We start from the raw sequence: 25,935 nt of genomic DNA, 5'->3' as shown, positions 1-25,935 counted from the left end.
CTGTATAGTTTTCACTCTAAGCTGAATGAGTACATTGTTGGTGAATTGGATGGAATGGGGCCAAGGATAACCAGGCCCTTTCTTCCCATCTTATTTCTTATATTTGGGATCAACTGTATAGTTTTCACTCTAAGCTGAATGAGTACATTGTTGGTGAATTAGATGGAATGGGGCCAAGGGTAAGTAGGCCCTTTCTCCCTATCTTATTTCTTATATTTGGGATCAACTGTATAGTTTTCACTCTAAGCTGAATGAGTACATTGTTGGTGAATTGGATGGAATGGGGCCAAGGGTAACCAGGCCCTTTCTTCCCATCTTATTTCTTATATTTGGAATCAACTGTATAGTTTTCAACATTCATCTTTGTAAAATTTTGAGCTCTAAATTTTTCTCCCTTCCTTTCCCTTCCCCAAGACAGCAAGCAATCTGATAAAGCTTAAATATGTACAATTATGTTCACCATGTTTCCATATGAGTCATATTGTGAATGAAGACTCAGAACAAAAGGGAAAAACCACGGGAAAGAAAAAAAGTGAAAACAGTATTCTTCCTTGTGCATTTAGACTGCATAGTTCTTTCTCTGGATGTGGATAGCAATTTTCATTATGTGTCTTTTGGAATTGTCTTGAATCACTGTATTGGTGAGATCTAAGTCTATCATAGTTGATCATCACTCAGTGTTGCTATTACTGTGCACAATTTTCTCCTGGTTCTGTACACTTCACTCAGCATCAGTTCATGTAAGTTTCTCTAGGTTTTTCTGAAATCAGCCTGCTCATCATTTCTATTAGAACAATATAGAATTCCATTCCATTCATATACCACAACTTGTTTAGCCATTTCCCCAATTGATGAGCATGTCCTTGATTTCCAGTTTTTTGTCACCACAAAAAGGGCTGCTGTGTCTTTGTACATGTTGGTCTTTGTTTGGGGTACAGAGTATTCTTAGTATTCTCTGGAATTCTTGGCTGCAATCCTTACCCCTCTTCCCCCAGTGTGGCCATCCTCCCAAGAGAGGGATTGCATCTGAATCAAGTGCTATCAAGAAATTAAAAAATGTATTTAATAATTATTCAAATATATTCAAATATTTTATTTAAGTAAAATTTATAATTTTATTTTGCAAAGGTGCACTCAGACTTTTGGGGTCCCCTGAGACACCCTCAAATCATCCCTTGATGCAGTGATATCACTACTAGACCTATACTCCAAAGTGAACCATGAAAGAGAAAGAATCTAGATACACAAAGATATTTATAAGATCTCTTTTTTGTGTGTGTGGAGGAAGAACTGGAAACAAGGGCGGTGTCTATCAACTGAGATATGGAGAAACAAGAGATGTTTGTTATCTATAGGGCAGCTTGGTAGTCCGGCAGACCGAGTCACAAAGATGTACAATAAAATCTGGCTTCAGACACTCTCTAGCAGTGTGGTACTGGAAGGTCACATCCCCTCTGTCTGCCTCAATGAGTTCTTCTGTTAAATGGCTTCTACCTCCCAGGATTATTGTGAGGATCAAACGAGATGACATTTGTAAAGTGTTTTATAAATGCTATCATGATTACTGTAATTCCAATGATAAGGATGGAAGGGAAGGTCAATAGAGTCGGAGAAATATAGGTAATAATGAGATAAAGTGACTGGAGGGGATGACTTCCATGATTTAATGGGGGAAAAATACTTTGAAATTCTTTTTTTTTTTTTAAATTTGATGGGTTTTCTCTCTCTCTCTCTCTCTCTCTCTCTCTCTCTCTCTCTCTCTCTCTCTCTCTCTCTCTCTCTCTCTCTTTAATAACTTTTTATTGGCAGTGAAATGCTCAAGAACTCTGCTCAGTACAGCGACTCATCAGAACTCGGGAGACCATTGATGCATCCCGCCGAGCCTTGGCTGAGAAGGGATGGACCAAGGCAACGGTGCCCAAACATTTTGGCAGTCTGCTTTCTCGGGATGCATATTGCGAATTCTGCATTGAGGAGGGTCCAAAGGAGGGTGGGGGAAAGGGGTATGAGAAGGCACCAAGGGGGTTTCAGAGTAGTTGCATGTCTGGGAAATCTGGATAGTCTGCGGGTCCTTGCCGGAACACTGAAAGGCTTTCATTGTTTTAGGAGGATTCTGATGAGAAACCACACCGAGGTCCAAGCATCCAACTCTGCTGCCCGGAGCACAGCTCCATTGGGCTGGGCACCGCCAAATGCGGCTGTGTTTGTCTGAAAGACGGTCCCACAGCGGGCTCACAAAGCCAGCCTCTCCCAGAGGTCAGAAGCGACGCAGGGACCCCCTGCAAGGTCTCGGGGGAACTTTGGAGTCAGTGGTGAGACCTAAGAGACCCCGGCCTATATCATGGCGCTGTGCTCCAAAGAGAGGTACAGGTACAGAGCCGCGGCCGCCTCGAATGTTCACCGGGACGTTCCGTGGAGCCCACGTCGGTCTGACCGGCCACAGCCAGACCCGCTGCTCCCTGTCTCCAACATGGTGAGGTCATTTTGGTTCTCTTCCAGCACGGGGGACAAGCACCGCCCCCAAAAGGGAAGAACTGGACACACGAAACAAGCAAAGACTGCGAGGGACTCTGAGAGGGCGGCCTGGTGACCCCGCTTGGATGTGCACTGGGATTGTGTCCATTTACTGAGGTCTCCTGAGAAGGTCTTGGCCCCTTCGCTGCCAGAGGCGCCCAGGAGCCCCTTAAGCGAGCCGGACTTTTGGCTTAAAACCTTTGCCCACTTTTGCCCTGGCATCAAGGGATGAAACTTAGGGAGGGAGGCACGAGGCGGGAAGAGTTCTCCTCTGGCAATCTGCGGCTGAGGGATGGAGTGGGGCTGTACGATGAGAGAAGACCCAGCTTTTTTTTTTTTTTTTTTTTTTTTTTTTGCCTGCTCACGTCTTCTGCACAGGACTGAGACTGTCCTATCTTAGCCTCAAACCATCAATGACAACTCATATTTTTTCTAGTAAATTTATCTTTACTTCACATTGCTTTATGATGGGAGAGAAAAATCAGAGCAAAAGGGAAAAACCATGGGAGAGAGGGAAAAAAATCAGGAAAAAGAAGGGAACACAGCGTGTGTTGATTTACATTTAGTCTCCTTAGTTCTTTTTCTAGATGCCGAGAGGGTTCGTTTTTGAGCGTGAGGCAGGCACTGCGGTAGGAGCTGGGCAAATGCTGAAGACAAGCGGTCCTGCCCTCAGAGGCTGGCTCTCCGGGGGAGGCAAGACGTGCGGGCACACGTGTGTACAGAAAGCACGGGGAAGCCCCGCAGCTGGGGGTGGGCTCCCCCACAAGGCAGTCCTAGAACTGAACTCCAAAGGAAACCCCGGGTTGTGAGAGGCTGAGAGGAGGAGCGATCGCATTCCACGCAAGCAAAACAAGCACAAAAGCAAGGAGGCAGGAGATGAGCGGTCAGATTAGTACAGTTGGGACCACTGGGCGTGGCAAAGGGTGTAATGGATCAGGGGGCTGTGGGCTACGCGGGTCCCAGAAGATTCTAGGGTATGCAAGGGGTACGTGAGAAGTCCAGAGGCTTGAGGAAGACCACTTTGGCCGCTGAGTGGAGGATAGCCCGGGAAGGGGCGGGACTGGAGCATGCCGGCCAATCGGGAGGTGACTGTTCAGAGGGGGCGAGAGGGGCGGGGCTCTATTTATTACGTCCGTCCGGAGGGAGTGTCGTCACGTGACCCCTACTGTTCCCTCGGCTCCTCTCTTTCCCTTCCCGCCTGTGCGCGCGGCCCAGTAGAAAGGGCGGAGCGAAGCGCGGCCCGCCGCGACGGCGCATGCGTATGCGTGCGCGCGCCCGTCTCACTGCGTGCCCACGTCAGCCCGCGCTCGACCCCGGAGGCGGGAGTTTGTCCTCGCGGCTGCTCGGCGTGGGGGCGGGGTCCTGGAGAGCCAGACTTGTGCGGCACGGCTGAGAGCTCTCGGGGTCGACAGGTCCAACTGAGATGGAGGCATGCAGCGGCCGCCCGCTCACCGGGGAGGGTCAGGAGAACCAGATTCGCAGGGGCAGCGATGGGCTAATCCCCCGGGAGGAGTTCACGCCGGCGGGAATGAGTCAGGTTTGCCGCGCATGCGCCCCCTCGGCTCTCCCCCCCCCCATCTCCCCCTTTAGGTTTGCACCCCATTTTGCGCAGGCGCCTCCTCTCCCAGGGTCGCTCCTCCCCGGGGCCTGGCCTGATTGCGCAGGCGCCTCCTCCGTTGGGGTCTTTCCCTCCACCCACTCCCCTGGGGGCCCGCTTCCTCTGCGCAGCCGTGCTGGGTCCCTCCACGTGCTTCCCGCGTTTCTTGCTGCAGCCTGCGCTCGGGCAGCGGGCGCGACCGTGGCCTCCCACGTGTGGTTCCCGTCTTCCCTCCAGGCAGCTGCTCCCCCACTCCGTGCTTCCCTTACAGCCCCGCCCCACGTGCTCAGCCTCCTCGTAGGCCCCCCTGCAGCAGCCTTGACCCCCCCCAACCTCATTACATTAGTCATTAAGCATTTATTAAGCGCCAGTGAACTACGTGAGCGCTGGACATTTTACCAAGACTTTCTGGCTGGCAAGATTTATTGCTTAATAAGAAACTTATGAAATGGCAGAGAAGAGCTTTGGAATTCCATGTGGAAGGAGTGGAGGGATCCTCCAGCCAAATGTCTCCTTCAGGGCCCTCTTCTGGCAAAGGTTTTCAGTCCCTCCGTGGCTACAAAAGAAGGAAATTCACCGAGAATCACATCAAGTAAAGGAATTGCACAGGCCTGGGTTCAGATCATGTTTTCTCTGAGCCATCCTGGGCAAATCACTGAATCTCCCAGTGTCCCAGGGGCTGGCTCTCCTGCTGGGTTTTGTGCACTTGTTTTTAAAAATAGGTTGGTCATTGCATTTCCAAAGTTTTGGTTTCTCTTGCAGTGCTGTGCATTTTGTTACACTGCACTGAAGAAATGTGAGAAAGGATTCCCTGGCTTTTGCTGCTCATGTATTCAGGTTGTTTTGCTCTTGGCGTTGGACCCTAGCTCCCTTTTAGAACCTCCTTTCCCTGAACATCCCTAAGCCTTTGGAATTGCCTGCAGACTGTGACTTGGACTCTGCTAGTGATAGTCTCTTTCTTAGGACAGTCTACATTTGCAACTTTAGATACAGGAAATCTTTCTCCCCTTGCAAATCAGTGGTGCATTCCCAAAGGCCATTTGTAACATGCTGGCACACTCCCTCCCCCATACATCCGCATTACATTCTGGGCTCCAGGAGATCCAGCCACCGTTTATAACATTGTAACTGGAAAGGGTTGGCAAGGAGGGAGCAAGGGGAAGGTCGTGAGAGGTGCTGGCCCGCTGGCATCAGGAATGTGGCACCTGGTTAACAGGAGGGCTATGCCCGTGGCAAGTACCAAGGGGGGCCAGGAAGGGACTTGGCTTCTCAGAGATTATTCATTCTTTGAAACTTATATGCTAATTAGAGAACCTATCTGGGTTTCCCCCCCCTCCCCCTTTCAGGGCAAACATCAACGACAACTTGATAGCCAAGAAACAAATGGAAGGAAACCTGTCATCTCCACTTCAAGTGATTTCAGTGACCCAATTTACAAAGAAATTGCTGTTACCAATGGATATATTAATCGAATGAGTAAGGAAGAGCTCCGAGCTAAACTTTCAGAATTCAAGCTTGAAACCAGGTGAATTTTTTTATTCTTACAGTCTGCTTTTATATCGAGTTTTAAAAGTATATGTAATAGTGACTACTAGACTTGTGAGCTGGGTCTAGAAAAAAAATGAGAACAGGAAGCTCTTATCATACTTTTATCTCATATAAGGAAAGAAATGTCAGACATTGAGTGTGGGGAAGGACCCTAGATTTGGAGGTGAGGCCTGGGTGTTGGTTGTGCCAGCTCTGCCACGTACTGTTGGTATGACCAGGACAAGTCACTTCCCTTCACTTTCCTCATCTCTTAAAGAGAGGTTTGGGCTTGATGTCCTGGGAAGACTTCTGCCCTGGGGGAGAGCTGCTCATCAAATTGCATTTAGCTGGTTAATCTTGATTTGAAGAGTTTAAGTCCCAAGTCTGGGTCTTTTCAAGGAAAGTTGTTTCTGGTCATCATCACCAGACTTTGGAAATCATTGGCAATTAGAAGCTCGACATGGTCTTTTCCCTTAATTTGTTAACAGTGGCAGGAGCTGTAAGAGCAATTAGATCTTTTGGGATCCATGTTAATCATCCTGGAGTCCTAGTTTCCCTTGGGGCAGAAGGTTGGACTGTTGAGTGACACCACCCCTTCTCAGGTTTGTGAAAGCATAAAACAGGTATTAAGATTGCAGAGGAAAGCTGCCCTGTTGAGACAAACAGAAAAGATGACAAGTAATGGCTATAAACTCAGTGTTGACCAACCCTGCCAAAAGTGACTACAGAATAGAATAGAAGGCCGGAATGACCTGTCCTCCCACCTTGCAGTAGGATTATGGGGCATCTGCCAGTGTTTGGAGAGGACAGCCTTGATGTCTGTCCATTGTCCCTTGCAGTGGATGGAAGTCTTACAATCTAAGGTCACGGGACCAGTCTCTCTGGGCCCTAGTGACATCTCACCTCAGGGCCTTGCCTTGGTGTCTTCATAAAAGTGAGTGGGTGCCTTGTGTGTAGAGGAAAGCACTGGCTGTTTGCTGAGCAAGAGTTTAGGATGGTCAGTGGTGCGGCCTGCTCACACTGGGCAGCCTGATGCTGTTAGAAGAGTGAAAGAACACAACTACAAAAAGAAATGAGCCTGGTGGTCCCCGCCCTCACGAGGGAAGAGGTCTGTGGGAGCTGCCTGGCTGGGACTAAAGAGGGTGGGGTAGATGGCCCCTGCTGGGGGCTGGGAGACTGTGTTCTGAAGGGCAGGGCTGGGGCAGACTTGGATTGTGGGAAACCCAGCACTGAGGCCGAAATTCTGCCTGGATTCTCCCCCTGGGCCTTGGACAAGTCAGGAACCTCTTGGAGGCTTACCAGAAATGCCTTATCTTAGAGACCCATGGGTTGAGCTCTGGGCCTGGGCTTAGGAAGACTCAAGTTCAAACCTGACCTCAGTTAAATAGCTGTCTGGCTCAGTTTCCTCATGCTGGTGACAAAACTAGCATCTGCCTCAGGGCTGTTGTGAAAATCCAAATACGATGATTGTAAAACGCTTGGCACATAATAGGCACTATGTGAACGTTATTGACTATCACCTTTGTTTTTTCAGTGGGGGACAGATAGGCTTGGCTTAGGTCCTTGCAAAGTCCCTTGGAGCTCTAGATTTCTCACCCATGATCCTAAATAGACTAATGGAGACATGATTATTGACCATTTATTGCCAAAGAGTGGCTAGTTTGGGGCTAGTGTTCAGTGCCTAAGATTTCTTTTCCTTGCCCCAGTGATCATTTATGATGGATTTCAGGATGTGTCTGTTTTTCTTTAGCCAGGATTTGGGGGAGGGGTGGCCCCCCACACTCACTTTGGCCTTCCCTATGATTGTCTTACCTGACTTATTTCCTCAGTGTTTTTTTACTGAGCTCTGATCAAACTGCCCTGTAGGAAATCGGATCGAACTGAACTCAGAGACTTGAACTCAGGCTTTGGTTGCCCTTATTTGGAGAGAATAATTAGTCTCAAAAGGTTGGGTTGCCATCGAAGACCTTCCTGGGCCTGGGTTTTAGCCATTAAGAGAAAATCTTTGGCATCTGCCTAGATGACAGATTTTTCATGAGGGAGAGAAGAGGTTTTGGCTTGTTTGTAACTTTGATTCATTGAATAGAATTAGTCATTGAACATTTGTCACACTCTTACTATATGCTTCCAATAAAAGATAGAATTATAGTCAAAACTTGAAGGAAGCTGGAGGGATCAGTAGTCAGACCAGAGGAGGGCTTGAGAGAATAGCCAGAGCCGAGCTCGGGAGAGTTTTGTGGGAGGAACAGACAGGAGGTTGGGATCAGTGGGATGGAGAAGGTGTGCCAGGCAGTGAAGGGCTTTGAATGCCAACCAGCATTTTGTATTGGATACTGGAGGCAATAGGGAGCCACTGGAGTGACTGAATAAGGGAGTGACAAGGTCCAACCTGCACTTTGGAAAACCACTTTGGTGACTGACTGGACTGGAGAGAGGCTTGAGGCAGGCAGACCCCGGCCTGTACCAGGCTGAGGGCAGGGTCAGAGGAGATTCTGGAGATTGCTGACAGGAGCTATCACCAAGGTGAAGTGGACAGGTCAAGGCTCCATATTGATTATGAGGAGCAAAAAAAAGTGAGGAATGGAGGATGACTCCTAAATTGGGGCTGCCTGCTACATTAATAGGGAAGGGAGGAAGTGGGGGTGAGACAAGGGAGGTTTTGGGGGAAGGATCTGAGTGGTGAGTCTCTGCTGGGACCCAAAGAGGAATGTGCATATCTTCTAGTTGGGAGAGAACGTCCTGCATTTCAGATGAGAAACATTCAGTTCTTTCCGAGTCTGGCACACTGTACTTTCAGGTTGTAACTTACTTCCTCACCTATTTCAGGCCTTTGTTGATTACAGCAGAGGTGTAAAACACACCACCTCCCCCAACACTGCGAAGAGGGCCTGAACCAGATTAAAAGGTGATTGGGAAATTTTTAACAAAATAAATTAAAAAACAATAAATAGGTAATGTTGCCTTTTAAATCTCATTTGCTATGCGACCTGGATTGGAAGGAACCCATAGACAAGGAGGCCTACATGGTTAACCTGCCTCAGATAGATTTCAAGGGGCCTTAGAGCTGGAATATGGGGGGGATCCCATCTTTATTTCAGCTAATTGATTTCTTTTATAATTGTATTATTTATTTCACGCATTTAAAAACTTGATTATGATCAGAAGTTTCTGGGCAATAGCAGCCTGCCAAAAAAGGCTGTGTTATTTATTACCCTGTGCGGTCAGTGTCCTCACCTTACAGAAGAGAAGGAGCTGACCATTCAGATCTCCTGCCTCCAAACGCGCATTCGTGCCCTGGCCTGTGATGCCACAGAAAGAACCTGGTCTGCCTTTGGAGCCTGGGGAGCTGGGCTTTTCTGTCAGGCTTGCTGGCAGTGCCTCCTGCCGATGGGGCTGAGGCTGTCTGGAGGTCTGTACTGCGGCAGGACTAATGCTTCGGGGCTGGCCACACTAAGTCTGTCCCCAGTGAGCAAGTATTTGAGCCTGGGGGGAGACCGGGCCGCCCCCACAGGGGGTGAGAGTGATGGAGCATCATTGTGCTTAGTGTTGCTTCTGACCTGCCAGCTGTGGGGGAGGGTAGGAAGGCCTTGTTTTACAAAAAACAAAATATTAACTTTGTTGCTCACAACTTTTGTGAACTTGGGCTAGTCACTCAGTGTCTCCTCACTTTTCTCAACCGTCAGATGAGGGGGGTTGCGCTCCCCATCTTTTGAGGCGGTTCCTTCCAGCTCTAAAGCTAAAGTGATGGTTGTATCAACAAAGTTAATGGCCTAAAGAGGACCTTGCAAGCACTCTGTGCGCAATTTTGGAATAACTGAATGTTCCTTAGGGCCCTCCTAGTCCTCACTCTGTGATCTGATGATTTTGATGTTTTCTGCTTTAGGAGGCAGAAGAAAGGGAAGAGATCCACGGCACTGGACACTCGGGCCTGATTTTCTTATCTGAATTTGTTTGTACTCAAGCTTACACTTTGTGGTTTGGTACAAATCCCACTTTTTGTCACCTAACTCAAGATGTGGGCACTGGTTCAGACTTAGGAATTCAGGGAGTAGATTGGAACCCTGTGGATACTGGAGAAATAGTCATGTACAGTGAAAAAGCAGGCATTCCTGACAGACCTTTTTAACCTCTTAGTTAACCTCTTAGTGGTTGTTAAAATACTATCCTATTAAAAGTTAATTTTATTAGGCCTTGCTAACTTTTAAAATTTCCTTCTAGATTTATCTTTTTTTTCATTTTATAATTTTTATTCTTCAGAAATTTTTGCTTGTTTGTGTGCATGTTGTAAATTAACATGCCCCTTCCATACCCTTCCCTTCCTGCATTGAGCAAATTTAAAATGAATAATTGGACCCCAAAACTAAATGTTTCAATACATATTAACATAGACCTTCCCTTAAAAAAGACCTTACCACGGTCTCTTAGAATATCCAAGACCATCTCTAGTTGTGTCCTGATCTACATTTGGCCACTGAACTCAGAGGCTCTGGAGGAGATAATAAGGCTGGTGACCTTGTAACCCTCCCTCACTTAAATCCAATTCACTTGCATGTCATGGTATCACTCCCTGATGTTGTAATACTCTTTGAGAATGAAGGACAATTGGGGCAGCTAGGTAGTATAATAGATAAGAGTGCTGACCTTGGAGTCAGTCAGGAGGACCTGAGTTCAAATTTGATGTTAGACACTAACGTGTGATACTGGGCAAGTCACCTAGTTCTAATTGCCTGTCTCTCTTCCCGTCTTCCCCCAAAAGAGAGAGAATAAGAGAATGAAGGATAAACAACAACATAGTTGAACAAAATAAATTCCCATATTAGCCATGTCTGAGCATAGGTGTCTCTGCATTTTAAGTTCAGCACCTCAGATTGACTAAATCCTGATTGATTAAGTTGTTCTAATGTCTTTTAAAGTGGTTTCTCTCTTTTTTAGAAATTTTCAATAGCATTTTATTTTCCCAAATATATGTAAAAATAGCTTCAACATTAATTTTTATAAGACTGTGTTCGAAATTTTTCTCCTCCCCTCCCTTACCTTCCCTAAGACAGCAAGTAATCTGATTTAGGTTAAACATGTGCAATTTCAAAGTGGTTTTTCTCCACAATGTTGTTATTATATAATTTATTCCTCTCATTTGACTCATTTCACTCGGCATCAGTTCTTAAGGATTTATCCCAGTTTTCTCTGAAAGTGTTTGTTTTGTTATCTCTTAGAGCACAATATTTTGTTCTATTCATTTACCACAGTTTGTTTGACTATTCCCCAAAGGAGAAATACCCCCTTTGTTTGTACTTCGGGGTATCATGAAAACTGCTTTTCCTCCTGATTTCTTTGGATGACTTGCTTCGGTAAGAAAGTGTACCCTTTGGGGGAAGGGCCAGGCCAGTCACCTGGGCTGCCACTTGGAGGGCCTGGGATCCCTGTTTTCCTCCAGTTCCCCAGAGCTCATTTTCAGATTGTCCCCATGCTGCCAGGTGTCCCTTAGAACCTAGGTGCCTTACAGAATTTCCCAGTGATTTGTAGCATGGTTTATCTCCTCATGTTTTCTGGTAGCATCTCTTTGAAATGCTCCGACCATTTATGTGTTGTCAAATATGGGGTCTCAAGCTGATGAGCTCCCTTGCTCTGGTCTTTTCTTCTCTCCTCAGAGGTGTGAAGGATGTTCTCAAGAAGCGGCTCAAGAACTACTACAAGAAGGAGAAACTGACCCAGCAGCGTGAGGATGGGGACACTGGCAGCTACTACGACTACATCTGTGTCATTGACTTTGAAGCCACCTGTGAGGAGGGCAACCCCCCCGAATTCACTCATGAGATCATTGAGTTTCCAATTGTCTTATTGAACACGCACACCCTAGAGATCGTAAGTGAGCCAGGGTGCGCTGTGTCTGTCTGTGTGCCCACGGCTGTGGTTCGAGCCGCTGCGTTGTCCTTGGTCTCACTTTAGCCGACCTTCTGAGCCGGGGCCTCCGGTCACAGGCCCTCTTCTTTGGTATTGATGGGGTGCCCACGAGCAGACTTGTTAGATTTAGGAGCTGCTTCATTGCTGTGAGACTTGTGTTTAGGTCAGTGCCCTACGAAGATTGAGAATGATGGCCCCAAAGGGCAGAACCGAGAACAGCAGGGCAAGGTTACCCAGAGGTCCAAAGGGAAGGGGCTGAGGGACCACTGATTGGGCATGGCAAAGTGGGCTTCTCTCAGATTCTATGAGTCTGGCCACTAACCTGATGAAGATCCCTTTAGAAATCCCTCAGTAGGCCCTTGTCAGGTAGCCCAGGAAGAGCAGTGCTCTAACAGCTACCCGAGCCACCTTTGGGCAGCACTTGGGGTGCTGACAGCCAAGGCAACAGTCGGGATGGCCGAGAGTGGTTTAATATTTATGCACCAGGCAAGTGTTGAGCACTGGGCACAAAGAAGGCCCCAACAGCCCTGCCCTCAGTGAGTTCCCAGTCTGCTCATGCACATGAACGTGCCAGAACCTCTAGGTAAATAGGAGGGGCTTCCTGAGGAAGAGAGCATCCAGAGGCTGAGATAAGAAGTGGGGGCTACGGAAGGAGTCCGGGGCTGCTTGGGAGATGGCTTGTCTTGTTTTAGTACTAGTGCTCCTCAGAGTGCATGGGGGGTCCCGGTGGTAAAGGACTTTGAGTACTAAACAGAGGGTTTCTGATTTGATCCTGGAAGCAATAGGGAGTCTCTAGATGTGATTGAACAAGAAGGGGACCTGTGCTGCAGGAAAGTGGCTAAATGGAGTGGCAAAGACCTCTGGTAACCCCTGCAGCATGTTTCATCTGAAGTCCTTCATCCCTGGCGCTGATCTGACTTCTCAAGTTTTTCAAAGTTATTTTCCAGCTCTCTTATGTTTTTTTTTAAATTTTATTTAATAATAACTTTATTCTCTTATGTTTCAACCAAAAGACTATGTTGGGATGCTTTGTTTAAGAAAGCAAAATGCTTTGGAAAGATTGACATCCCATTCACTGGTTGGGTTCAGTCTTTTGGAAAACTCATTCATGTGGACTTAACCCTTTTCCTTTCTGTGTCAGACAATTGAGATATTTATTGTTTATTGAAGTGCTGATGAATGAAGAGTGTAGTGTGGCTTCCAGTAAGACCGTGGTGATAAAAGGCTGCTCTGATGGAATTCGTGATCAGGATAAGGAGGATGAGAGTCAAATTTGGAGTTCTACAACTACAGGTGGAGGATTGGGTTCCCTTTGGAGTACTGCACATTGCCAAGCTTGAGTGGAGAGGGAAGGGAGCACAGGATAGCTGCCTGCCAATGCTCAGAGAGTGTTATATGGGAAATAGATGTCTTCTGTTTGCCTTTCCAGAGAGATGTTATCAGAAAGGTACATTTTGATTCTGCATAAGGAAAACTTCATGGTGCTTAGTGCTGTCCCAAAATGGAATAGACAACCTTGAGAAGTAGTCAGTTCCCTGCTACTGAAAGGATTCAAGGAGTCCTGGTTCTCTGACCACCCTAGTAGTGAAAGTTCCTGCCCTGGCTGTGGGGGAGGTCTCCAGAGGGTATTGGCAGTGGCTGTGATCCCACAGGCTCTGGGGAGAAGAACAGGGATGAGAGGGGGGGGGTGTGAGGAGCTGACAAAGAGTTGTCTCCTTCTTGTATCGGGGCAGTTTCCAGGCCTTTCTTCTTAGTCTTTCTGTTGTGAAATCAGAGATGCCCAGTTTGGGTTTAGGAACCCTTGACATCTACGGTTTGCTCTTTTGGGTTTCATAGCTACCTGTGGCTTCCTTTTGATTGATTTGACACTTGATCTTGTGCATGAGATTCTTAAAAAGTTGGTATTTCAAGGACTGTGTTGGAATTCTCCAACCCATCTAACTAATTCAGTGCAACTTTGCTCCAGTTTTAAAGATAAGTGAGTGTACAAACCTTGGAAAGTGCTACAACTTGAGAAAGGGCTGTTGCTCTCCAGAGTCAGTGTATGTGTCTCAGCTTGTGCCTGCTGATGAGCCTGTGGTATCTTTGCCTCGTAGGAAGACACATTCCAGCAGTATGTGAGGCCAGAGATTAACACACAACTTTCTGACTTCTGCATCAACCTCACAGGAATTACACAGGTGATTATGCCATGAGCTTTTTATTTTTATTTTTGAGAGTCTGAAAAGGGGACTGAAAATGAAAATTTCTTTTTATAAAGGGAAAGGCCGATTTGTTACTTGACAATGGAGTTAAAATCCAGATGATGGCATTCCTTATCACTTGGCAGTCTTCAAAGCTGTTTCTTCAAACTTTAGTCTTAAAAGAATAGGAAAACATGTATAGCTGTGATCCTGAGGTCAGCTTGGATGGAAGGTCTAGGATTGTCAGCTGACTAGAGTTGACCCCCTCAACTCAGCAGGGTAGTGATATATCTGATGGTTGGTCATATGAATATCAACAACCTAAGGAAGGATGCCATCCTGATATTAAGATGTCCTCTTTTAATACATCCTTGTTTATAACCTGTCTTTATAGCATTATACCTAATGATTTAGTTCTTTGGCATTTTGGTGAAGTTCACTATTCAAAGGTTCCTTCAGTTAAGAGTGGTGGTAGTTCTGTTCTACAACTTAAAATCATTGCACTCCCAATTATGTTGGCTTGGTGACAGTTACCCCTAACCCTGAGCACTTCCTTCCTTCCCTAGTATGTAGCTATAAATAAATGTTGCTTTAAAAAAGTGGAATTTGTGCAAGAGGGATTTCCCCCTCTCCATCCCACCTTTGCCCCAAAGGGACAGGCTAGCTTGGATTCAGGAAATGCTTACTTAAAAAAATAAACATTTCAGAGAGAAAAAAAGGCAGCCTCTTTTTCTCACTCTGGTTTACTGTCTTAGAAATTGTTAGTGTTCCATTCACTCTTAAGATTGACCCTTACTTTTGTAATTTATGACTCCAGGACATGGTGGACCGAGCTGACACTTTCCCCCAGGTGCTTCGGAATGTAGTGGACTGGATGAGGCTAAAGGAGCTAGGAACTAAGTACAAATACTCCATATTGACGGATGGGTGAGTAAATACCCTGGAGATGTTGTAGCCATTGTCCTTTGTGGACAGATGGACGAATGGATGAGTTGCTGGTGGGGATTAGAGAGAAGCGCTTCCCTGTTAGCTGTACTTCCCAAAGGTGCATCCAGTAGGAGAGACACCCTTTTTTCTCCCATATTCCTGTTTCTGATTCAGTCACCATCCATAGAGGAACACGGGGCTGGAAGCAGGGGAAAGCAGTGATTATAGAAGGCTGTCCAAGAGGGCAAGAGAATGAGAGAGCGGTGGGCAGTACAGCCACTGCAGCAAGATGGTGCTCCCCCCACCCTGTCCTGTGCCCTCTTACATAGTAGAAGCTTCTGGAGGGCAGGGCCTGTCTTTTGTCTCACTTTGTGTCCTCAGCATTTAGGATATGTAATACCTGGCATGTTGACTGACAGATGGCCTGGTCTCATTCCCCACCTTCTTGCCAGTCAGCATTTTAAAGTTTCCCAAGGCTTTCCCCTTAATCTATAGATGAGTAATGGTGACTCCCTGTTAAGATGGGGAGGTTGCTGCCACACCTCTGCCCCTTAGTTTGTCACTCTGAACCTAGCAGGCCTCCTTCTGCTCCCCTTCCCAATTCTCTAGCTACTTCCTTGTCAGCACACCCCCTGTATCTGTCTCCTTGTGCCCTCTTGTTCTTCTGTACCTGCTGCAAGGCCCTCCATCTTCTCACACTCACATCCACATCAGCCTTTATCTTCTGAACTTTCCTAGATCTTTCTGTCTGTCCAACTCATGTCCTCTGTGCTTATCTGGTGGTTTAGAGGTCGGGGAAGTCCTCACTGTCAGCAGTTGGAATATGGAAGAACCTTCAGAGGAGGAGGTGAAGAAAGAATACTTGGGCCTAAAGGAACAGCTGTGCAGGCACTGACTCCGAGGATGGAGTCACCCTTGTCTTTTCAGGAAGGTCTCCCTCGATGCCTCAGGGACCGTCAGACAGAGCGTCCAGGAGGTGCCAGAGCGTGATGATGAGTGGCTGGGGCCGGACCTGCCTTTCAAGGTCAACCACAGAAGTCTGAGGTCTTCTTGGACTACATAGGCCAGATGTGGCAGAGAAACTCCCTAGATAGGTCAGATTGGATGACTGTTCTCTGCTTTTGGTGATTTCATGGAGATACAAATGACACCGCCTGGAGGATTCTAGGAAATAGAGTTGGAAGTTATCACTTGTTGTTGAAGAGACCAAAGACAGCTCGCAGGAGTCTGGCTAGTGTAAGGGCTGCTGGTGAGAGGGGCAGATTTGGAAAAAGATGCCTGTTTAAGGAGATGATGGTGCCTTAGGATGAGGTCTCAGGACCCCCACTTAAAGCAGACAGCTGGCTGGCTCCTGCAGGAGTTGGGAGGGGGGGGCATCACTTTGAAAGCGCTGATGAGAAGGTATTTGCCTGGAGTCTTGCCAATGGCTAATCCAATGACAAGGGAACAGGATGGGAAGAAGCAGCTCTGTCCTCTAGCCTGACTCCCAGAGAATGGGAGAAATCTGTAAGAAATGAGAGAAACCAGCCCCCAAAGCCCTGCCTCAGATGAGGGCATCTTCCAAGGGTGCAGAAGCATGAGCAGTGACTCTAAATGACTCTGAGAGTACATTTGTCTTCCTGGAGTAGGGGCAGTGCCCCTGAAGCCCATGATGAAGATGTGATGGAAATCGGCAGGATTCAGCGGAGCACTCTGTGTAGTAACCTGAACCCAGCGGGAGACAGCCTGGGTTGGAAGAACATCTGAATGAAGATGAAAGGGACCAGAATAAGGGAAGAGACCCTCATTAGAATCTCTGCAGGAACAGGGAATGGGAAGGATTGAGAAGGACATGGCAAGACTAGCTCAGAGGAGTTGGGGGGGGGGGGGAGTGTCTTTATTATTCAGATGTTTTCCAGGAAAAGCAAAATCCTTATGAATGCCTTGATGATTTCAGTCTTTAAAAGCTAGTAGAGCATGTATTTAAGATCTTGAGTGCCAGGTTAACATATTGGACTCTCTCTTTTAGCTATTGGAAGACCAATAAAGGTTTTAGAGCAGGCTGCTATCAGGAGAGCTGAGACTGAAAAGGAACTGAGGTTCCTCACCTACTGAGGGAGATGAAGTTGATGTGGGAGAAAGAGAAGAAGACCACAGGAGATATGGGACCGGAAGTTCAAATTGGGGAGCTTCATTTTTCTTTCACTCCTTTTCTTGGTTGTCTATGGCTTGGTAAGAACAGAGCAGTCATAGCTAGTGGACAGCTAGCAGGGAGATGGTTATCAGAGAGTGCCCACCTGTTGCCTTTGGTGAGCTCAAGGCCTGAGATCCAGAGGAACTGACCAATGGAGTGGTTGAGCTGGGGTCCAGATTTTTTAGCAGTTTGCACAGAAAGATGGTGGGTACTAGAATAGCGGCTGGCTTTTGAACAGGAAGCAGAGATCCCAGCATGGATGACTTCAACATGAACAGTTCATGTGGGATTGACTGCTGAGACTGGAAGGTTGCCAGAATGGGTTTGACAGGCTCCTGCTGTTCTTGTGGACAAGGTTGGAGTATGCAGAGGTATATCTGGGACTGGCTTATGCCAGGGCCCAAAGAGGAGTTGTTAACATTTCTGTGTCATTCTGGCAGGAGGGTGCTCTCAGGGCTTTTTGGTGTTGAACATCTTGGCTGGTGGCTTGACTCACATGTGATAGATGGAAGGCTCATCCCAGATGACCCAAAGGTGGGAGTTCATATGGCTAACAAATTGAGTGCTAGAAAAAGATCCAAAAATGCCTCGACCAACCAGAGTGTTGGACTGAATCTAAGGGGACTAGGCTGATGGGGAATAGTGTCAATTCTTGCTGTAGGGGCCAGTCACTTTCCCAGAGATGAAATGCTATCTGGGGTAGCAGCTTGGGAAAGATTTGGAGATTTCAGGATATAAAATGTGATGTGAATCATCCCATTGAAATAATTTTCCAAATGATAGCTTTGCTTGTTGGCTGCATTAAAAGCTGGTGGTGAAATAATGGATTGATTTGTTTTTAAGATGGGGGGGCTGAAGAATGGAAAATAGTGGTTAGTGATTGTTGGGCCCTATGCTGCCCTGATCAGTGGGTTCAGTTCTGGTGGCTTAGGTAGAGCATCGTGACTTTGAAGGCACAGGGATTGCCTCTATCTGAAGAACTGAGATTTTCCTGATGTTTCACCTCCTATTTGGACTGGGGGGGAGGGGGCCTGCAAAGTCTTGACAGCTGTGATTGTGTGGTCTTCTTGAAAGCAGGAGTAATAGTAGCCATGCCCCCGAGTCTGCAGAATTGGAGAGCAGAAGAGAGGGAAAAAAAGTTTGTGACAGCCACATTGGGGTGGCCCTTCTAGTGACAAGTTGGAGAGGAAAGAGGTCCCCAAAGCTCTTCTTTGATACCATTTGGACCCAGTCATGGCAGGTTAGAGCTGATGAGGAAGTAGTAAGAACTAGAGGCAGGGAAATGGATCAGAAAGAGGATTTAGGCAGGAAGAGCTTTCTTAGACTGTCTTCTAAGTATTTTGCTTTCAATACTGGCTGCTTTTGTCCCTTTATTTTCCAATTTAAAAAAAACTTAAGTAGTTTTTACTTTTTTTCTTTTTCTTTTTCTTTTTTTTTTTTTTAAACAATAGTGGCAGAAATACCACTAGTTTTATCATCGTGGTACAAATGATGGGTGTCCATTTTGTGTTAAAGCTAATGTGTGACAACTATGAAACCCATGCTCTATTCTGTGCTTAATGAAATCAGGATCAGCCTGAGGAAGATGACATGGTAGGTCCAAAGTGAATCTTAGGACTGTCCAGGAGCAGATGCTCTCCACGTGTCTTTGTGGGCATGGGTGACCACTGGTTGAGCGTATGCGACAGGAAATTCCCTGTCCTACCTGAACTCAGCCATCTTTAGTTTGGTTCTCTTTGGGAGCTGATATTTATTGGGAAGAGGGGGGAAGAAATGGGGGGGGGGGAAGGAATTAAATGTATTGTTACAATTATAGTTGCTGATTTTTTAAGATTAGAGATGAGTAGTTGTAAAGGGGGGAAAAATTAAGATGATTTAAGTCAAAATGAGCAGATCCATGCTTATCAGAATGATGTAAAAGAATTAGTTGTAATTCTAGTATAGCATTTACCTTCTCCTTTTTTTCCCCCTTCCCCTCCAAGTTCATGGGATATGAGTAAGTTCCTGAATATTCAGTGTCAAATCAGCAGGCTCAGATACCCTTCTTTTGCCAAAAAGTGGATCAATATTCGAAAGTCATATGGAAACTTTTACAAGGTAATATTTGTTTATTTTGTTAAACAGTGATGATATTGATGTTAACAGACTTGTTATGCACCATACTTATGTCAAGGAAGTACTTTGTTGATTCACTCTGCAAAAATGGCTTCTGGTTTATTTGCCTGATGTTGTCTCCAAGGATTACTTTTTATTTCCCAAATTGGAAGTGTGTGAGCCGTGGCAGTAGTCATGGCCCTCCCTTCTGTGCTGTGGCTCCATGTATGGAATGATAGCTTCAAGGGTGGAAGGAGTGGGGAATCAAAGGGATAGGTTGTAATTTGGAGGTACTGATGATTGTTCTCCCAGAGTCTGCAGCAGAGACCCAGTCACTCCATGAGTGTCTTATGTGCATTGGAGTCATCCAAGTTACTGCCCTGGGAAAAAAGGGGGGGAGTTGGGGTTGGGGTGTCAGAGACTACTTTGATTTCCTTGTCAGCAATCTGTGCTGTTTAAGCTTCAGGGTAGGCTGGTTACCTGTTACCATGATACCTTGGCAAAAAAAAAAAAGACTTGACTCATCAGGCTCTCTATGAAAAGACTTTCAGAGACTGGACATCGGGGCCCTTTGGCGCTTGTCAAGGATAGCTTAGGGCACTAGGATTTGGCTGACGGATGTCCGGCTTTATTCCCATTTACCTGCCTTTGATTCAGCCCTATTCAAATATATGGAAATTATTCTTGTTCTTGTTAACTGGTGCTAACCCTTCTAGCAGCCTCACGAATCTGGTTCTTTGGCTTTGTTAGAAGGGAGGGGGAGAGAGGAGGCAGAGAAAGAGAATGTATGGGAGGGGGCCTTTGGGGAAGTAGTGTGAGCACATCTGTCTCCTAGTTAGTGCTCCCATCCCCTTTTTTTTGAGTGGCACCTCCCCTGGCTCAGCTGTTGAGGTAAGGGCAAGGTCTTTACTGCTGTTGCTGGTGAGGAGAGCTCACAAAGGCTCCTTTCCCTCTGGCTTTCTCTCCCGATGCTTCTGATTGTTTGGTGAGGAGTCGAGAGCTGCTGGGGCGCAAGGACATCCTCTGGGAACTTGTCTCCCGTGCTGGGCTCAGCTGGTGAGGAGAGCAGGCTATGGCTGGCTCAGAGCCTTTCCAGGGCCTTAAGAGTCTCCTCCCAACAAGTCAGAGGAGTCAGGCCCCCTTAACACTCGAAGCTACAGAGCACATACAAACTCCTGTCATCTGCCTTCCTTCTAGTCAGATTTTCTGTGCCTGTAGCATCTTTTCTCCCTTGGATTTGGGATTAGTTTTGAGTCTTGATTCTAACCAACTAATATATTATTTTACTTCACATTACTTCCTGAGGAGATTTAGGAAGAATTAAGGAATTGTAACCCTATTTTTCAATGTATCAGTTTTCTTTTGTGGCAGAACTATTCTGAACTTTTAAACTCATGATTTAGGAAGCCCTTCTTCACAATTCCAAGCCAACAACTCTTAACGGCACAGTGCAGTTAGATTTTTTTTTTCCCAAAGGGCTTTGTAAATTTCAAGATATTCCTCATATTTGTTGTTCTTTATAACATTATATTCTATAGCCTTGATAATACTTAGCGATTCAACTATTAGTTACCCCTCATTTCCCATGGTTTGCTCTAATACCTGGAAATAATTTTTAAAAATAAATTTGTAAAATTTTTTGATCTTCTTTTGAGGTGTATTTCCACAGTGATATTATTGGGTCAAATGGGGGTAGGAATGGATAGGAAATTTTCTTTCTTTTTTGTAAAATCCTGTCAGATTTTCTCCTGCAAAGATTCCACTATTTTGCAGTACCATCTTTAATATATAAGCTGCTTATTTCATCGTTTCCCCACCAGCACTGAGTTTTGCTGGGTTTTGTTTTATATTTTTTGCCAGTTTGGTGAGTGTGAGGTGGTATTCTGCTCTGATATATTCAGTGCATTTTAGGAGACTTCCCAATATATTTGGGTAGTTTTCTGATTTGGCTTTCCCTTCTCATTCTGTATGATTCTCATCAGTGGTTTTCCACAAATTCTTCTTTCGTGTCCAAAACTTTGTTTTTAAAGCTACAGGTGTTTTATAGTTCCCATAAAGCATGTGGGCTCCTCTTGTTTTGGAGTTTAAATGTATATACCTGGCTAATTTGAAAGAGCTCATTCCCTGTAGCACTATTGGTTGCAGTAACCAAGGCTTGGTTGAATTCCTGGCATCTTTCTTTGTTTTTCTTTGCTTCCTGCGGAAGGAGCTCTGCAGGCCGAGGAGGTTCTGGGCACAACTGGTTGTGGTCTTACATAGGTGGGGATCAGGATGCATTCTGAAGTTTGTGATTGTTCCTGAGTTCTTGCAGAGTCTGCTTCGGAAGCCTGTGACGGCCGATCTAATGTTCTATATTTCCAGGTTCCTCGGAACCAGACTAAGCTGACCATCATGCTTGAAAAGCTGGGGATGAGTTATGATGGGCGGCCCCACAGTGGCCTGGACGACTCCAAGAACATCGCTCGCATCGCGGTCCGAATGCTTCGCGACGGCTGTGAGCTGCGGGTCAATGAGAAGATGCATGGAGGGCAGCTCACGAGTGTGTCCTCATCTTCACCCGTAGAGGGCGCCCCAGCCCCACAGATGCCACATTTCCGAAATTAACAATTAAGATTTATTGCCTCCTGGTTGGTAACACTGCAGCTTGGGTTGCTACCAAAAGTTAACAGATGGTTAATCACTTATTGAACTAATTCTACAATGCAAAATTCAAGCACCTTAGATGTTTAAAAGTTTTATTACAGATATATATGCATATATGTGTATTTTGTTGAACAAATATATATGTATATATGAGTGTGTGTATATATATTTGTTGAACAAACAGCAGATGGAGGGAATATTTGAATTCAATGCCACCAGCACTTTTAGTTCTTAAAGTATTGTTAACAATTCTCATATATGTGTTTGTGTGTGTGTGTGTATGTGTGTATACGTCGGTGCACACACACAAACATATATGTGTGTGTATATATATATCTGTATGTTCCTTTTTGGAAGTGAGCTTGATCATTTGCGAATACGAAGAGCCCAGTCTGCATTTGGGTGGGCTTGTCCTTAGCCAACATACATTTTCCCATCTGGGAAGTGCTTTATTCCCAGATAGTCATTGTGCATTCCTTTTCCTGCATCTGACCTAGATGTTCTGGACTGCAGGAAGAAAGGCTGAAGTCAGGAGTGGGATGGCAGGCCACCCTCCGACTAATGTGTATGGCACAATCACCCATCAGGTCACTGGTACAGTTTAAAAGAGGATCAGTCTCTGGGGTGGGGGGAGGGGGAGAGCAAAAATCAGGTCAGGTCATTGAATCTGATGAAAAATGTACTAATTAATGCAGATTACTGACAAAAAAAAATGTGGAGTTTGGGGGAAATCATAGAAAACATAGCATTGAACTTACTCTGCATTTTTTAGGAGGATTGGGTTTTTAGGGCCTTTTTTTCCCTGTCACATAATTATAGGCTGAAACTTTGCGAGACCAAGTAAATACTAAGGATAATGAGACTTTGTCTCAAATTAGTCATAAAAATCAAGCATCACCATTCACATTCAGCACAGTCAAGGAGGAGAAAAAAGTAAAAGTAATGCATTCCACTCCCATTTTATATTTTTAGGAGACTGAAGAACCTTAGATTAGAAAGTCCTCGGAGATCATTTACAACAGTCCCTCATGTTGTAGGGAAGGAGACTGAGGCTCAGGAATGCTTGGCCCAGAGGCCTTCTTTGTCCCCTGCTGGCTTGTTCTCTGCAGTGTGTAAAAAGACCCAAACCAGTGGGGCCACCGTTATCGGATTTGTTTCCATATGGTATGTTGTATATAAATCGTTTGAGTTGCTCACCACATGTTAATTAGTGATCGTTGATGCCGAGACAGGAAGAGATCAGTTCTTATTTTCTTCAAAGAAAGCACATTCTAATGGTGGACAAAGGAGGAGGATGTTTTGCCTAGAGACAGAAACCTCTGTTTGGATGTATTCAGAAATTGTTCTTGTCGCTGCTTCTTCCTGGAGCCCAGCTTCTTCCGTGATCTTCACTTGAACATGCTGTGCACCCACGAAAGAGGCCCTGGGGACTCCTCTCTGTCTCGTTAGGGGAGGCCTCACACTTGCAGAGCAGTGGGGTGGTGCTGGGGTGACTGTCTTCCCTGCCTTTAGTTGTGTTTGCAGGGTGGACACATTTGCTCATTTGGTTGACATATATCAATGACAGCGCCATTACAGCATTCTTTAATTAGTCCACTGCATTATAATATATTTTTATTTTCATTTTCACTTGAAAAATGCCTTTTATTTAAAGATCTCTGAGGACAGAAATGAAGATGTATTTGATCATACATTTATTCTTTTTGCCTTTGGGGCAATAGTGTTCAGTTTCAGTAAAGGATAAATTGATGGAGTCATGTTGCAGAACATGGCAATGTACGCCATCTTTCTTTAAAAAGCTTGATGAGTGAGTTAAGTAGACCTTATTGTCAATAGTGTGTTTCCTTTCCCTTTCTAGGGGAAATTCTTCTTAAAATGACACTTTAATTTTTAGGAGTCCTTTATTTTTGTCTTGTAAGTCATTGTGCCCTGATCACACGCGCCTCTCTCAGGCTTCAGAAGGTCATGCTCTGTCTCTGCTTTGCCGGCCAAACCAAATATTGATTTAATTTGGACACCATGTACCCTCCTGGTCTCTTTTGGAGCTGCTGTTCTGTTGATCTCTTCTGTCCAGGATGATTTTCTCTGTTGAATAATAGTGTCCCTCCCTTCCCCTTCCTAGCACCAATCAGGACCGACTTTAGTTTTACCATCTGGAGCTCCAGGGAGAGCCCTTTATCCATCTCATTTCATGATTTGGTGGTGGCGGGCTTCTCTTATTTTCTCACTGGTAACTTGCCGACAAATGCCTTTCCAATGTTCCAGGCATGCACCTTAGAAGCAGTGCTAGAAGAAGCATTTTATTTTTGTTAACTTTTTATAAGTGGCCTTTTGCCTTGGTTTCCCTTTGAGTCATCTCCAATCAGCTATGCTTGAAATTCCTGTTAAATCTTGTATCTGTTAGATCAGCTGTTTGGCTCAAGCCAAAAACTGCTGCAAGCACAAGCAGTCCAACAGTAAAGCTCCTCTCTAATGCCCTTTGGTACTTAGATTGTTGTGTGGCCATCCAGGCTAAAGGCCTCAAATCAGTTATTTTACAGACTTCCTCTTCTGTTACTTTCTCCATGACCAAAGTGCCTAAAGAGAGCGATGACGTAGACGTCTGCCTGAAAGGGCCTGAATCAGAGAATCCCTAACAGGTTAACACCAAGAGTAGAAGCAGCACATCATACCCCTGTCTCATCCTCAGAGTTGTGATAAGTCCCGAGGAGGGTGGGCGGGGAAGAATAATGGCCAGAACTCCGAGGATGGATCATTAAGTGGAAGAGGGAGGGGGCTTAGGTGAAGAGGACCAAGCAGGAATGGGGAGGGCAGAGCAGTGTAACCAAAGAGCTTACCCACCACTTTATACTATCTGCCTTGGAGAACTACCTGTTTTCTCGGATTCGTCTGTCTTTGATTTGTTAAAGTATTGCTGATGTCTTTTTTGAGGGAGGGGGAGGGTGGGGGGAGGGAGAGGAAGAGATGAGGGAGATGATGGAACTCATACGTTGTGTGCTTTGTTCTGAAATAAAATCATGCACCTTTTGTTACCTTCCAGGCCCACGCTCCTTCCTCCTCTCCCCACCAGCATTCATTTGACACACTCCCTTAGAAAGTGACTACAACCTGTAAGCTTAACACACCTTAACTCTGCCAACTTGAGAGCCCACAATGGAGGCTCCTGAACCTAGAGAAAAAACTTCCTCAATTCTTTAACTTCTCAGGTTGAGACTGCTGGTTACAGTCTTTCATCTTGGGCCATCTGAGAGGTCCTCAGTCTGGATTTGGTTGCCTTGGGGGAGGTGCAAAAGGGGGGAACTCTGACCTGGGAAGTGGAGGATACCAATCTTTAATAAGCTCATTCTAACTTGCCATCAAAATGGTAGCCATGGCAAAAGTAGGGAAGTGGAGCCCAGGGATAGAGAGAGAAAAGGAGGGAATGGCTGTCGTTTTGAACGTGCAGATTGAGGTGGCCAACAAGCAGTGATGGTGAATGGGATGTCTGGCAAGGCAAGAGTCCAGTCTGGGAATCATCTGCCTAAAGGGAATGTTGAAACCATGGGGGGGTCCTTGAGAACAGAATCCAGGTCAGGATCTAAGGTAGAGCCAGCCCTTTTGGGACAGAGAATGTGCCTGTCAAGCCCAACATCTCCCCTGGAGCCCGTGGATGGTATGGAAGATGGCCCCTGGAGGAACAGATAGAAAAGGAGCTGTTGGACAGGCCGAGCAATAACCATGAGCTCTTGGTGTCACTCAGGATGTCAGCCTTGGGTAATGACTCCCCCTGCTTCCTGCCCTCCCCCCACCCCCCATCCAGTCCAATCATTAATCAAATCTCACAGCGTCCATCCCCCCTCAGTGAGTCTCCCTGTGTCCCTGTGAATGATAAAGCCCTCCCTAGTGCCAGTCAGGACTGTGGAAGGCTAGTGAGTGAGCCTCTGGGCTTGGGGGGACAGGGATGCCCTCAGCAATTGGGGGAAGCTTAGGGTGGGGAGAGCCTGGGAGAATGTGCTAAGTCCCAAGCAGCCAGTTCTGGACATCTGAAAGGGAGAGGTCAGAGCTGTCAGCATGGAGATTGCCAGACTTCCCTCAGCTGGGGGGCCCGAAGCCGCATTGGGAATGGGCCGATCCCTCGGACAATTGTGTCTCCAGCAGAGCATCAGGTGTTGGGTGTTCCTCCAGGAAAAGGACCAGTCTCTAAGAGAGGCTGAGCCTTAGCAAAGGCTACCCCCTTGTGTGTGTGTGTGACCTGTAACCTTAGCAAAGGCTACCCCATCTTGTTCAGAGGGTGACCCATGACCTTAGCAAAGGTTACCCCACTTTATGTGTGTGTGGGTGACCCATGACCTTAGAAAAGGCTACCCCACCTTGTTGGGGGGGGATCACCCATGACC

General features: G+C 46.1%; 1 protein-coding gene across 1 annotated transcript; it reads left to right on the top strand.

Annotated features, from left to right (window-relative positions):
• Window positions 1–1,867: 1,867 nt before the first annotated feature.
• Window positions 1,868–24,591, top strand: ERI1 (exoribonuclease 1). Its single transcript, XM_051964032.1, has 7 exons — window positions 1,868–4,051; window positions 5,458–5,636; window positions 11,287–11,500; window positions 13,636–13,719; window positions 14,540–14,649; window positions 18,805–18,919; window positions 21,278–24,591. The coding sequence occupies exons 1-7, from the start codon at window positions 3,938–3,940 to the stop codon at window positions 21,518–21,520; spliced, it is 1,059 nt and encodes a 352-aa protein (XP_051819992.1). The 5' UTR covers window positions 1,868–3,937; the 3' UTR covers window positions 21,521–24,591.
• The last annotated feature ends 1,344 nt before the right edge of the window (window positions 24,592–25,935 follow it).

Source organism: Antechinus flavipes, chromosome 6 (assembly GCF_016432865.1).
Source record: "Antechinus flavipes isolate AdamAnt ecotype Samford, QLD, Australia chromosome 6, AdamAnt_v2, whole genome shotgun sequence".
Taxonomy (NCBI): Eukaryota; Metazoa; Chordata; class Mammalia; order Dasyuromorphia; family Dasyuridae; genus Antechinus; species Antechinus flavipes.
The sequence above is the reverse complement of the archived record's forward strand: the minus strand, read 5'-3'. Positions and strand labels throughout refer to the sequence as shown.

Bases quoted from the DNA above. Each gene is read 5' to 3' on its own strand.
- ERI1 (XM_051964032.1), top strand. From the start codon at position 3,938: ATGGAGGCATGCAGCGGCCGCCCGCTCACCGGGGAGGGTCAGGAGAAC. The intron at 14,650-18,804 runs GTGAGTAAATAC...TTCCCCTCCAAG, and splicing joins TACTCCATATTGACGGATGG to TTCATGGGATATGAGTAAGT. The intron at 18,920-21,277 runs GTAATATTTGTT...CTATATTTCCAG, and splicing joins CATATGGAAACTTTTACAAG to GTTCCTCGGAACCAGACTAA.